The sequence below is a fragment of the Oxyura jamaicensis genome, chromosome Z (assembly GCF_011077185.1).
Source record: "Oxyura jamaicensis isolate SHBP4307 breed ruddy duck chromosome Z, BPBGC_Ojam_1.0, whole genome shotgun sequence".
Taxonomy (NCBI): domain Eukaryota; kingdom Metazoa; phylum Chordata; class Aves; order Anseriformes; family Anatidae; genus Oxyura; species Oxyura jamaicensis.
The window spans coordinates 57,443,602-57,458,053 of NC_048926.1; the positions used below are offsets into that span (position 1 = coordinate 57,443,602).

Sequence of the window (14,452 nt, forward strand, 5' to 3'; positions counted from 1 at the left end):
GAATGTAACTTTTATATGCATTTTTAGTTACCTTAATGTGATAAATGATTTACCTTCCTATAATCTATATATTGTGTGATCCTTCCTCTTCTGTCTGCTCCTTATTCCTTCCTTGTTCATCTTTCTTACCATGTAATCATTGCAGTCCTAGGTAAGCATTTCTTCCACTACTGTTCACATGCTCTCCAATGTTCTCTTCTACCTGTGTGAAGTTGCAACTAGACTTTCCTCTGCCCCATATATAAATACATATATATATTTAAGATTATTTCTACCAGGACCACATATTGACAATAGTGGTAGTCCGTGAGAGCTTATTGTACTTCTCTGTAAAATAACATTATAAAGGAAACTGTGTTGCTTCCTTCTCATTTTCAGGTAGCTCAACTGATAAAGTCATTTTCTTGTAGTTGTGGGTGAAACAAGGGAGAGAGTAAAGCAATAAAATGATTTGCTAGCTGTTCCAAGAACGTCAGAAGTGCTTCTTGCTTTAAACCCTGATGCCTTAAAAAACAAACACAGAATGCTGCCGTAGTATGAACAATGAATAAAAAGACATAACATTCTTACTGATTCCAGAGCCTGCACAGAATTTTGAAACAAATCTTGCATAGTTTATTGATTAAAAAATATTCAAATTATTCTGAATAAACAAATGACCATTTCATAATAAGTTAATTTTTATGACTATCATTGTATTACCTCCAGTTCATTTGCATTTTTATAACACTGCAATGTCTGCATAATCACAGACTACTGAATGATAACATAATTAAATTCATAACAACAGTATACTTTTAAAACTTCCATTTTAAAAAGATATATTCTTTCAATAGCAAAATTAAGGCACAAATCTGAACTATAGCATTAAATATCCATAAGTAATTATTTTAATTAACATATTGCCTTCTTAGTCTTACAGCTGGGGTCAATATATTTCTTTCAACTGTGAATTCTTAATAGCAGTAATAATCTAAATGTCTCAATTTGTATAAAACAACTTTATTTAAAAGACATAATATCTGAAAATATATACAATCTTTTATCCTCCATTACTCCTCCATTACTAATTATCAGGGAATGAAATAACTCATTGGCTGGGGTCAATAAGTGCATTATTATCTTGGTTTGGTTTTCCAATACATTAATCATAAATATGCTGTTATACCTTTACATTCAGGATGACGTAACTGTGTAACTGGGTGAAATCAAACTGGAAGAGTAAATACTCTTTACAGTGTTATTCACATAAAAGATAAAAAGTACTACATATTCACCATTGAATGATGCTATTAGCTTAAAACTAGCTGTTGCTGATCGGACGCAATGAACAGTGACTGGTGTATTTTGTGCTATGTAGAATTTTAAAAAATGGAGACAGAGAAAAATGAGAAGGAAGCTAGAATGACAGAACAGGAGGATGTAAATACAGAGTGCAGGCAACAGGCAAAGTTAGGCCTTTTTGTAATGTGAGTCCTTCTAGTGGTGCACAGGAAAATCCAAATCAAACATTACGAACATGATAGTGACAGGCCTAATAATTTGATCGAACAAAAACAAAGCAGCCTAAGCAAAATAAAGAATTAATTTTGCCTAGTTGTTCCTTGATTCCTTAGGATAATCACTGTGTTATTACTCAGTTCTCACTCAGGTATGAAAAAAATTGTAAAGGTTTGTATATTCACTTCAGGAACCAAAGCAAAGACTCAAAAACTTACATGTTTGCACAAACATTAGATAAACAGTTCTTTCTAGTTTATTCTTAATTTTAGCATCCACTAAAAGAAATAATTAAACTTAAAGAAATCAGTTATTTGAATTAAAGATTAGCATTCATTCCAATCCAATGTTTTATCAGCTGGTGTGCAATAGCTCGACTTGGTGGTACAAAGAATGAATGCTGATTTCCTTTAATGATAACTTCCACAACCTGCAATAAAAAGAGATTACTTTTGTTAGAAGAATTATAAGCCATATGGAATCTAACATTGAATTAACAGAGGAATTAACAACGGTGATCAGTCTAATGTTACTGTTCCCATTAATGAATTACTACAAGAGAAATCCAGGAAAAAAAAAATATGGAAGAGTTGTTGAATTCCTATATTTTTGAGCTTAAACATGCCCCAAAGGATACTTTCATACAACCATGGAGATCTTTAAAGTGATATTCAAGTTTTTTTGTGAAGTCTCTGCAAGGAAGAACCACCAGATGGTGCTCTATACCGTTCCATAAATTCTTTTTGTTTTATCATGTAGTGTTGGAGAAAATGTTTTGTTCATTTTCTGAGGCAGTAGCAAGCCATATGGGTGTATGCTTTCAGTTTAGCACATTTTTGTAGTACATTTCTTTCCAATTCTAGACCAATCTGAATATGTCTAGCTGTATTCAGAACTAATACTCATTTAAAATAATGTTCTCAGTGCTGTCAGGAATACACTGAGATTATAGGTGACTTAATTTTTCCTTCAGGTTGAATTACAGAGTCACAACACTTGTGACTGCTAGGCATTTGTATAGTGTTACGGGAAGTTTAGCTTATAAGTAGCTTGTGAAAAAACCTGTGAAGACTACTTGTATAAGCAATCGTTCTGTTTTCTACGCATGAGCTCTTTCTGTGAAAGATTTTTTTTTCTCTTTTTCATTTGAATTTCATATTAATGCATAGTAAACGGCTTTCAATACTAGAGTATTAAAAAAACTAGTTCACGGAAAAATGATTCAAATTAGAATTACCAGAATTTTTACCTAAACCTCACCTCCATCCCCAACAAATCTGGTAGCATGCTTGTTTGGAGAAAGTCAGGTGATGAATGCTATTTCTGCCAAAATGCAAAGCGCAGGCTCATGAAGAAACTGGTCTAACATAACTATAACTTGGATATCTCCCAAAAGGAAAAGGTGAACAGCTAACTGGTAAAAATGTCATAAAATTGACTTGCAAGTGACCCAATAATTACTGTGCTCTGTATCTGCCTTCCACTTTTTCTGTGTAATCTACAAATACAATATAATGCAACCGTAGTATGATAAAATGGAGAGTATACTTGCTTATTCAACTTGGTGAAAAAAGAAAGTATCTATTCTATGCCAGAAGTGATACAGTCACAGACTAATCAATACGAGAAGGAAATTAAATTGAACTTTACCTGTTCTCTAGTGAACCAGCGGGCATCCTCTATTTCATTCTTGTCAACTCTAATTTCTGTAGACACTGCAACAGCTAAGCAGCCAATCATTAGGGAGGAGGGCATTGGCCACGGCTGACAAGAGACATACTGAACATGGCCAACTTTGACTCCAGCCTCCTCTTCTACTTCTCTTCGAACAGCATCTTCTATTGTTTCACCTAATCAAAAAGGGCAAAGAACCAAAAGCTGATGAAAATACTCCAACCAAGGATTACATCCTGTGCTTTGAACTGACTCAAAAGACTTGAAACTGCACCAGACAATTACCTATAGACATCCAGTTCACAGATCAGGGCACAGATCTTAAGCATGGGATGGTGAAGTCTAACAAGGTAAATATAGCCACCAAAGCAAAATGTAACTTTGTAAATGAAGTATCATAATTTCTCCATCATACTGTTTATTTCCTGAATTGATAATTTATCATACATACAACTTGTTACTCTGCTTAACACTTTAAAAATTGGGTAGGCAATACGTTGTTCCTTAAATGAATTATGAAATATAGATTTTTTCATTTAAAAATAGCATTGTGTTAATTTTTAGGTTTTCTGTATGATGGTAAGCTAACTTGAAAATCTACATTTAAAATGGCAATAATAAAAAAATAGACTTAAATAGACTTGCAGATTTCTGTACTGTACTATTCACTTTGCCCAATTCATTCATTGTCTTAATCTAAATAATTCTCCAAACTTAAATTGCAGTGGAAAAGCTTATTTCTGCATTCATGGAAGATTTTATTAGGAAAAGGTTTTTTGCTTTAGATGGTGGTCAGTTAGTGGAACAGGCTCCCCAGAGGAGTTCAAGAAATGTTTGGACAATGCTTTCAGATATGGTCTGATTTTGGTGTGGTCTTGTGTGGAGCTAGGAGTGGGACTCGATTCTCGTGGGTCTCTTCCAACTTGGGATATTCTATGATTCCATGATTCTTTAACTTCTGGATGTACATGTGGAGCATTGATGGTTGTAGGCTTATATATGTATACATGTCCTGTGTTATAACCACTACTTACAGATTCATTAGATAGTCCATGCATCAGTATGTGTTTATTTCAAGATAACTGAAAAATCCTTTCAACTGGTTCAAACCAGATTTTTTATACAAATCTCAGTATACAGCGATGTTTCTATACATCTCACCTTGTCCCATAAGAAAACTAACCACTAATATAACAATCTTTTCAGTCGTTTGTCTTTTAATCCAATTATGGAATTAACTTCTGAATAAATTTCAAAAAACTGTGGATGTTTCCTTCGCCTTCTTTACTAAATGATAGACCAAATATAATTTTAACTAGCAAGTGAACTCCTAAGAGATAGATGTTCTAGTGCAATTAAGTTCAACTGATAAGATCAGAACTGGTAAGATCAGCTACTCTTGAATTTTAGTACGTATGCTTGAAATCAGTATTAGAAAGTGGGGGATAAGAAACAAAGTGGTGAAGAAATAAACCTCCTGACTTTTTTTAAATGACACTTCAGTCAGTTTATTCATGTTGTAACCATGTTTCATTTGCATACTGTTACTGAATATAGTTCAGCATATAGTTGTACAGTATAGTTATAAATTACCCTTTAGCTGGTGATTAAGACGTATTCACAATATAAGATTGTTTTACAACTTTTTGTAGCTACCATTTTAGCTAATTTCAAATATTATTGCTAAATACAGTAAGCAAAATTTCTTTACTTTTCTTTCTCATATTACGAAATTTCTACTTATCTTCCACAGAATCAATCAGATAAGCATATACTTAACTTTAACTCTTATTTTTTCTATACTGAAATCCTATTTCCCAGATTTCCTATACTGAATTCATATCACCACAGAAAGTTCCTTTATATATATATATATAATTTTTTTTTCCACTTAAGTATATGATTTAAGAGTGAATGATGATAAAGCTATTTTAAAATTGTATTTACTCAAGTTGCTTTTTGCTATTTAAAAAGAAATCAGCTTCTGCAGAGTATGGTAACATGCATGTTTATTATAACAACATCTAATATGAAGAACATTTATTTGACATAAAACAGAAGAAATCTCTATATTATTTTCAATGCACAATACTGATATGTGAGAAAACCCATCAGATAAGGGAAAATGAAGTTACTTACCAGGTTCTACAAATCCAGCAAGACAAGTAAACATTCCTGGAGGAAACCTCTTTTGTCTACCTAAAAGGCAGTGGTTCCCATCTGGATGGATGACTTGCATTATCACAACGGGATCTGTAATGGACATGAAAGGGATATATTACAACTTCTGGGGGACCTAAAAGAAGCAATAAAATTCAGCCTATTCAACACCAATGTGTATACAAATAAGGTAACTTTAAGTGCTTGAAATCAAAACGGTGTAGATGCCCAGAGCAAGTTGTTATTTTATTTCACTTTGTTTAGCTTTTTTTTTTTTTCCTCCCAGTAAGAAACTATTTTGTTTTGCAACATGCTTTGTGAGTGTACACCAAGGTTAGGGCATAAATTACCTGCAACCCAAACATATAATCTGCTAAGAGTATAAACTATACATCGAGCATATAGCAACAATTTCACCAACAAACACAATTTACTATCACCTCCTCTACATACACAGGTTCCTAGATTGTACTTTTCACTACACATTGAAGAGCTAGGTATTCTAGTTACAATGTAAATACTCACTAACATTTTCACTTTTTCTTCTGTTTGCTCTCAACCTCTTATCTGTTGGAGCATTTTTTATCTACTTTTCACTCTTGGTTGTTTTATGTAAGTTATTGTTTCTTGCTAAACATTTTCTCCTATTGCTATCATTCTTTTTGTCATGACTTTCTGTATACACTTCATCTACCCTCTTCTTCCCTTTTAATTCTCTACTTTATTATGGATACCAATGTTTTGTTTTCATTTTTTGTTACCTCTGCCTTTATATATTTTTCTCTTTTTAATATTAAAAGACTTACTTCAGCAATTGCAATAAGCAATGATTTCAAAGACTGTTGTCCTGTGCAAAGGTATCTGCCACTTGGCACAATGCAGAACATGCAGTTCTGCTGTCTGTAAACTTTTTTCAAAGAAAGGCGTATGTAGAAAATGCTGGTTTAGCTGTCCTTCCTATACAATCCCTTTCTCTCTCTAAATTTGTTGTGTTAGAACTGCAAAGAAATGGCCACTAGTATTTTAGCAAGCTTCACAGGTCAGAGGTTGGACTTAATGATCTTGAGGTCTCTTCCAACCTAGAAATTCTGTGATTCTGTGACAGCAGCCCATGAGAGAGAAGGACATGGCATAATTTTTTGATTATTACAAAGGTATGTCTAGAGCATGTAATAGAAACTAATTCAGAAATACAACACACATGCAATAGAAGTTCTGGAAAGAACTACAACTGCAAAAGAGAAGACAAAGTAGGGGAAGGAAAGGTGATCACCAAATGTGGTCACCAAATGATCCAGGAAAAAAAAAATGATATGTTTTCTTTCCATGTTGTCTTTCCATCACTACCATGGCAAATAACAACCTCCTTTGCAACACATAAATAAAAGGGGTTATAAAATATATCAAAGCTTATATTCTGGGTAGAAATAGGCCTAGCAGTTTGCAGTTGACAATGAAAAGTCAAAGCCAGTGAAGATGGCTAATGCAGTTGAAGAGGCACTACAGAAAAATGATTACCATACCAGAAATTTGTTACAGAGCCAAACAGATTATTTCAAGCTAATAGGACTTTTGGTAGGTGAGAAAACACGCAGAAAAAATAGAAAGAGTAAAATGCGATCCTCTGGACTGTTTATATTGTTGGAACATCTAACTGTTATAGCTGCATTGTGATTAAGATTGATATTGTCACTGCAATTTCTGTCACAGAGCACAGTACAAGAGAGAGAAAACTGAATTTCTTAATTCTGAATATAGCTGAGACGCACATAATCTTGACAGAGGTGAACATGTAAGTACTGGGACAGAAGCCAAAATCATTAAAAAGAAACTGAGTTAAATAAATAATTAAATAATAGATAATTAAAAAGAAACACGCATATAATCCCTTTTGACCAAGTTTATCTTACAATATTCTCACCTACTCTTGGATATGATGTGTTGTGAACACCTTGGAGACTGGGACAACCTTCTTTTAGACAAGTTTTCTTGTAACCCCCTTCTTCAATCTTGGTTGCACTCCCACATGTTGGGCAGAATCGGTAGCGGCTGTGCCATGCTAGAACAGATCTAGCCTGGGCTACTACACCTTTTAAAGAATACAATGAAAATAATTAAGATCACACACTAATTCACTTAAGCCTTTAACATTACACACACACACAAAAAAAAGTATTAAAGTTCAATGTAAAAATCAAAGTAGACTATGGCTTAACAATGTAAGTTGAATGATGCCAAGTCATTTAAATCTTTCTTTGCAGTACCGTATATGCAATATAATGAAGTATTATTTACACACAGACCAATTCATTTGTTTGGAATATTAATCCAGACCAATACAACCTCTTTCTCACTAAAGTTAATTTTCCTCAGTGAAGTGCCAGAATTTCGTATCACACTTTTTTTTTCCCCCCAGTTGGAAAAGGTACTTCCTGATATCTTGACATAATAACGCATTGTCCCATCTAAACCTGAGGTACTGGAGCTTGTCCTTTATCCTTCTGTAAAGGCAAAACTATTACAACTGCAGTTGTTGCAACATGTCCATGACATTAATTCACACTGGGATCCTAACTTTGCAACACTTGCTCAAACTTTTTCTTCTTAGGGAAGTATTCAACAAGCTCCTGCTAAGGACTTAGCTTAATTTCTTGTAATAAAAAGTCATTAATGACATCTCTTTTTTCCCCATTTTAGTATTTTAATATTGATGCATGTGCATTATTCTATCTATTATTTGTAAAACCATGATGATAATAAATTTTACAGTTCACTATTCACAGTTGCAGAGGATAACTTTGCAACTGCACATTTTTATGTGTAGAATTCTTCACAAAGCCACTGATAGACTTTTTTTTCTAAAACCACTGAAAATACCTGATTTTCAGTGAATACCTGAATACCTTTGCTGTGGTTTGTCTTTGCAGCATACCTCAGCGTATCCTAAAGCATATTCTTCTGATCACACATTTGATTAGTGTTGCATTTTATACATCTTACCAGCTTCCTTTTCAGTCAGCTGCAGTAGTGCTGGCATTGGTGGGTGAAGGAAATAACAGTTCTCATGCTTCTCTTTGAATTTCTCAGCAGAAGCGGCATCTATGCTAAGAGCAAACCAAGCAACTAACCCATCATCATCTTCCTCTTCTTCCAGAACCTTTTCATTGTGAGCAGCCATAAAATTCTTGTTGAACTGAAGTTCAACTCCAAGAAAGATCAAAGTGACTTCTTCTGTTTGGCTCATATACTGTTCCACATCCTTGTGACACAGCCTACAAAGCTTGACTTCTGGTGGCTGGGACCTCTCCATTCCCATAACCAAAGGGCTTAGATTTGAGAAGAGTATATATACTGTAGCTGGATGGCTTTGTTTTTTGCTTAGCCACTTGGAATCTGTTCTTTTATCACTTCTTCTGTCCACAAGTGTCATGCTAAAATAATTTTCATACTCTTTCACTTCAGTTGACAGAAAATTAGGCTTCTGCTCACCCTTCACATAAGCCAATAAATTAGCAATGTGCTTGTACCCCCAAAATTTAGCAATGTCCAGAGCTGTCTGCCTTGACTTATTAACGATGGACCTGTCACACCTACAGAAACAGAAAAGAACAGTGGCTATCAGTGTAAGGTTGTGCAAAAAGAGTTTAAATACTGTATTATTATTATTAACAGCATATACATCTGATAATATACAGGTGCAGAAACTTTCCAAAACTCAGCAATGTCATTCTTTAGGCTAAATACTTATGGTATTGAAAAATGATCTTACTTCATTTTATTTTGCTAAGGTCAAATCCCACATTTATGTTGCACTCCTGGTATTAACAAGGTTCATGCCGTACTGCAATAGCGACAATTAATTAAAATCCCAAATACTGCAACATGTCAAAACCAAACTAAAAACACACAAAAAAACTTCTCAAGACGCTTTAGAGGTGAAACTTTGTAGACCAAGCCACGGCTCTCTTCTGACTAACCAGTAATACAAAATTCAGAAAGTAATTAGCATTACTTTATAGCAGCTACCAAGAGGAACATCAAAACAGTTATAAGGCTAGATTTACCACAGAATAAGAACCAAGAATATGGCTTGTGTTTAGTGGGAGAAGTAGCACTCTGAACTGTGGGGAATGAGCTGGTCTATAGGCATCTCTTTGTTCTCATAACAAAGCAAAATGAAACTGTGGCAAATATTCAACTATATTGAAAAAGATTTCAGATAGGTAAGGGTGGATTGGGAAGTCAAAATGAGCACACTATTTTTTTGTTTGTCAATTTTAACTCAAGTGGCTAAGTAAAACAAAAATAGGACTTTAAAGTACACAGCAGATGCTGGGTCATACTAATCAGCTTTTAAAACGATAGGATGCCAAAGTATTACTAGTGCTGATACAGAGGTAACTATCACAAGCAAGGCTGTTTTTACTTAAGTTTTTATATTTAACTGAATAGTTTCCGAGAGAGTTTGAGTACATTTTAGAACAGCATTTAGAGCTTAATTTAAAAGCTTGTGGTGCTAAAGGAACTAACGTTGCCCACTTATCTTCAAAGATTAATTCTATTTAGTTTAAAATCTTACCTTATTTCGTACTTAATTACCTATTGCTCAGACACAGAATCTTGTTCTGATTTTGTCTTCTACCTACTGTCTGCTCAGGTACATGCAGACTATGATGAAGCTGCTATTTAGTGTCCTCTGCATCGACCCAAAATCTTTAAATCACTAAGATATTTCTTTCAGTGACACACTATAAACACTTCCTGTAGCTTTTCTCAAGCATGGATGAATAAAAAAATGACTAGTTATCCAGGCTCAGTCTCTGGAATGTTATATAATACTACCTTCATAGTTGTACTCGACGATGTTTATGCATCCAGCATCTGTATTTGTCTAAATGACTATTATGACTAAACCTGACTAAACTGAAGTCAAAAAGGGTGAGGTAACACATCAGTAACTATATTCAATTGTCTAAGAGAATGGCCATGAATAAGGCATTTACAAGCAGAAATTCACTCTTCCTTATAGTAAGCACAACTTCAAATGTTGTTAACCTGTTTACCGAACTGCTAAATTCTCCAAAAGCTCAAAGTTTTACTCAATGCACAGAGGATTTCAACCCACAAGATCTGGCACAGTGAAGCTCCTGTGCTTGCTAGAATACACTAATTACGGTGCAAAACAGCATTTCATATGACACTCCATGCTGAGCTCCAGCAGAAAGCACAGCATCTGTGTAGGGCTTAAAAAAAAGTGTAAAAATATCCTGGAGGCTGCGGAATGACGTGCTTGAGATTACTCATAACCACAGAATGAACTAGTCTTGCATGGCTCTGCAATTAGGGTTGCAGAGAGGAACGGATCAGCCTTGATTAAGATAGAGCTCAGCTGAACTCTCACTGTCATTATGAAATGTTTTCCATTTGAAACATGTCGATCCTAACTTTATTCAGGCTTTAGAAAAATCTTCTTTGATGTTTCAAAAACTTTGCAGCATTCTGTGCTTTTCTCAGTTGAATATGGACAACAAATGTATGAAAACAAGTCTTTGAAAAGCAAAGAACATGCATGGTGTCATAGTGACTGAATAAAAAAAATAAGACAGCTGAAAGAGGAAGGAAGACATCTAAAAGAAAAGCAGCATGAAATTCAGCAATCACTAACTTTGGTGTAGGTACGTCTGTCATATCCTACATAACAGTCAATACGCCTGCAAACATTCTGCACTGTAACATAGATGCAAGTGGATTACAATTAAACCTTACAGAAAAAGCCTAACCAGAACAATCAAATACATCAGATTTATATTCAGAACACTGTTTGGAACGGGGTACAAATTTTGTTCTGTTCTGCAGGTTTCTGTGAGGAGTGACAAGGTATCTTTGAAGATCAATAATTTTAGGGATCCTTATATCTTTTCAAAAATTTTTAGTAAATAGCACAATCCAGTTATAAAATGACACAAAGCATATAGTTCTGAATTTTAAGCCTGAATATTCTTCCACTATCTGTTGAGTATATTTACTTGTCTGACATCATATTTGAATGGACAGAGAGGAATTTAGGTCAGAACTCTTCAATGGGACCTACTAAACAGCTTACCCTTCTTCCAGAAGAATCCGTACAACATCAAAGTGTCCATTTCTTGCACCATACATCAAGGCCGTCCAGCCATTATCTGCAGCTGCATTGATAAGTGACGGAGAATGGCTGAGCAACGCTTTCAGTTTGGCTGCATCTCCAACAGCAGCAAAATTATGCAGCTGAGAAATCATTTCCTGGTGGAGGTTCTTTTCAAAGCCTGTCATTGTCTCAGCTAAGATAGAAAACAAAAATACATGAAAATATATCAGCCATTAGTAAAACAATTCAAGTAAATGACATAAGCTTAATGCTACAAAGGTAACCCAACACTGTCACCAAATTGGTGATATAACAGTCAAATTCTTATAATTAGCATGAAATTGTTAATTCTGAGCAAACCTCAGTCCCACACATCACCAGACGTGGCAAATTTTAACCCTAAAAATCAAGACTCGTTTGAAAGAGGCTTAAGGACAGGAATATTGTGCTATGAAATTGAAGCCTATTTGAATATGGAAAACATGTTCTGGTTTCTGATCAAACAAGGACACAAACAAGACCTTTGAACAGTACAAAATTCCACTCCAAGAAGCAAATCTGAGTCGGATATTCTAGAAAGGATTAAAAATAAATACAAGGCGGCAGTCCCTTACAGGGAAAAGGCCAGTTCACCTCACTCTGAGGCGGTTTTTGCTGAGTGGATCTCTGCTCGGGAGCGGTGACAAATTATGTAGTAACTTGTGCCGTGACCCCTGCGGTTTCGGTCCCCTCAGAGGGCAGTCTCTGCCGCAAACGAGCACCTCTGGCATTTCAGGAGCGTTCAGCGCCACCAAACGCCGTGGTCCACCCTCCTCCAGAGGCCCGACGTTTCATAACCCCCGCGGCGTCTCCGAACAGCGTTACAAACGCAGCCGCTGACGCATCACCGACTACCAAAAAGGGCCAAACTCGGCTTTTTGGCACGAACAACGCCGATGACCTGCGCCTAAACAAACCCACTTCGCGCCCCGAGCGGCCGGCTGTGCCTAGCGTTGGCCGGGCCCCGCCGGATCCCAGCCCGGGCAGCCTTCGGGGGGGGGGGGGGGAAGGGGAGTCACCGTGGGGCTGCGCTGACCGGGCGAGGGGGGCGACAGGAGACGGGGAGGTGTTCGGGGGAGCTCCGTTACCGTGAGCGGCCCGACCGCCGCAAGGAGCCGCGCTCCAGGCTCCCTTCCGCCGCGGTGGGGGCGCGTCCCGCCGCCGCCCCGCCCCGCGGGTCCGGGCCTGCCCAGAGCGGGCGAGGCTGGAGTCGGGGACGGGGCCTCAGGCCGGCTGCAGGAGGCGGGAGAGGTGGGAAGGGTTCGGGACAGGGTTAATACCGCCGGCGGGGTGAGGAACGGAGGGATGGCTCGACTTGCGGGTGATAACCTGGTTTTAGTTACGGAGACCAGCCAGGCTTTGTTTGTTTATTTATTTATTTCCCACCACGCTAACAGAAAGCAAAACCAGGTTATCAATAGAACACGCGAGTGTTTGCAGGACAAGTGGGGCAAACGATACACAGCTGGGGGAGGTAGTTAAAAGGAAGGCTGAAAAGCCAAAAGCCACCAGAAGGCAGGATAACATACACACTTGCACTTCGGGAAATCGTGGCTGCACTAGTCCTAGAGAAGTGCACATAGTTAAGCTGTCATTACCTCCTGGGAGCTACCAAAAGCAGCATCAAAGCACACTGAATAAGCACTGAGAGCATGGCCTGTGGTTAGCTGTCCTCGGCACAGGACTAGCCCTGTGAGATGCAAACCCTCTCTGCCCTCCAGGAGCAATGCAGAAGCAAAGCTGGTGAGCGTGTGCATGAGGAGTTGATAGGATTATTCTTCCAGATAGGAACAAATGAAAAGTTAAGGAATGTGATTTTAATTTTGTTTAATCAGCTGGAAGCTATCTGGCCATACCTGATCCAATGAGGGTCATCTATCCATGAATAACTGTTTCCAGCTGGTGAAGAGCTGCCACCAGCCCTTCAATAGGTGATACCCAGAGGCATTCTTCCTTTTTGTGACGATTAATGACTGAAGCAGGAAATAGCTTTCTCATTGTAATAGGCATTCAAAGGCACAAATTACTTCTTATCTTCTTAGTAGTGTCTTAAATCTGCCATATATGAAATTATCACCACGCAGCCTTACATCCTGATCTGTGTAATAAAAAGTCACTGATCTCACAGGTGGGCTGAAGCATTCTTTGTGTTCAGGCAACTGAATCTTGTCTGGTAGCATACAGAACTTTGTTTACTGGAATAACTCATTTAACCTTATAAAAACTTTGAAACTTGCCTTGCTTGTTTGTACAAGAAAAATATCAAGAACAAGAAAGCATCCTAATACACAGATAGAAGATGAGGAGGGAGACTAAGCTGAGAGATGGATATTTGGGAATGCAGAAAAAGCCATATCACTTGAAGCTTCTATGAGATGAAATATAGGCAGTCTCCTTAATGTTCATATTCAAGGTAATAAGATATATCTAAGCTGGTTATTTATAATCTATTGACATGCACACACAGAAATCTTACAGTAGCAGTGATCAAGTTACTATGTCCTGCTACTTGGTGAAACATGCCATAGAGAGAAGGATCAGATAGTGTTTGAGAAGGCTTCCATTTCTTTACCGGTCCTTCTGGCAGTACCTATTGCATGTTCAATATGAAGCATGAGATACAGATGGGCATCTAACTAGACTGAATAAGTATTCAATTATTTTATTGGGATTTTTTACTTGTAATATGTTTATACTTTTTAAAGGTTACAAATCAGTGGCACTTTTCTGTGTTGCTAGAACTTCTATTTTTCTGCCTTAGATTTTGTGAGTGTGTGTACATGGGTGTCAAGTTATATTTTTAAGCATGAAACTAACTTCAAAAATAGCTAGATGTGTGAAAGATTACTTCCTCTAAAATCCTGAACAAAATATATGCAGACTTTGTGCTGTATGTGTTTGTGCCATCTGTATGGCTTTTTTTTTTTTTTTTTTTTTTTTTTTTTTTTTTTTTTT

At 36.8% G+C, this 14,452-nt stretch overlaps 1 protein-coding gene across 3 annotated transcripts; it reads right to left on the bottom strand.

Moving 5' to 3' along the window:
* Nucleotides 1–592: 592 nt before the first annotated feature.
* Nucleotides 593–12,699, bottom strand: NUDT12 (nudix hydrolase 12). 3 transcript variants are annotated; one of them, XM_035310488.1, is made up of 7 exons: nucleotides 12,586–12,699; nucleotides 11,438–11,651; nucleotides 8,335–8,924; nucleotides 7,256–7,423; nucleotides 5,314–5,427; nucleotides 3,151–3,350; nucleotides 593–1,930 (listed from the first exon to the last, which is right to left on the bottom strand). In XM_035310488.1, exons 2-7 carry the CDS (start codon nucleotides 11,641–11,643, stop codon nucleotides 1,820–1,822), a joined length of 1,389 nt encoding a protein of 462 aa, XP_035166379.1. In that variant the 5' UTR covers nucleotides 11,644–11,651; nucleotides 12,586–12,699; the 3' UTR covers nucleotides 593–1,819. The 3 variants fall into 3 exon arrangements, with proteins under 3 accessions (XP_035166379.1, XP_035166381.1, XP_035166382.1); XM_035310490.1 differs by lacking the exon at nucleotides 12,586–12,699 and adding an exon at nucleotides 12,353–12,547; XM_035310491.1 differs by lacking the exon at nucleotides 12,586–12,699 and adding an exon at nucleotides 12,220–12,275.
* Between the last annotated feature and the right edge of the window lie 1,753 nt (nucleotides 12,700–14,452).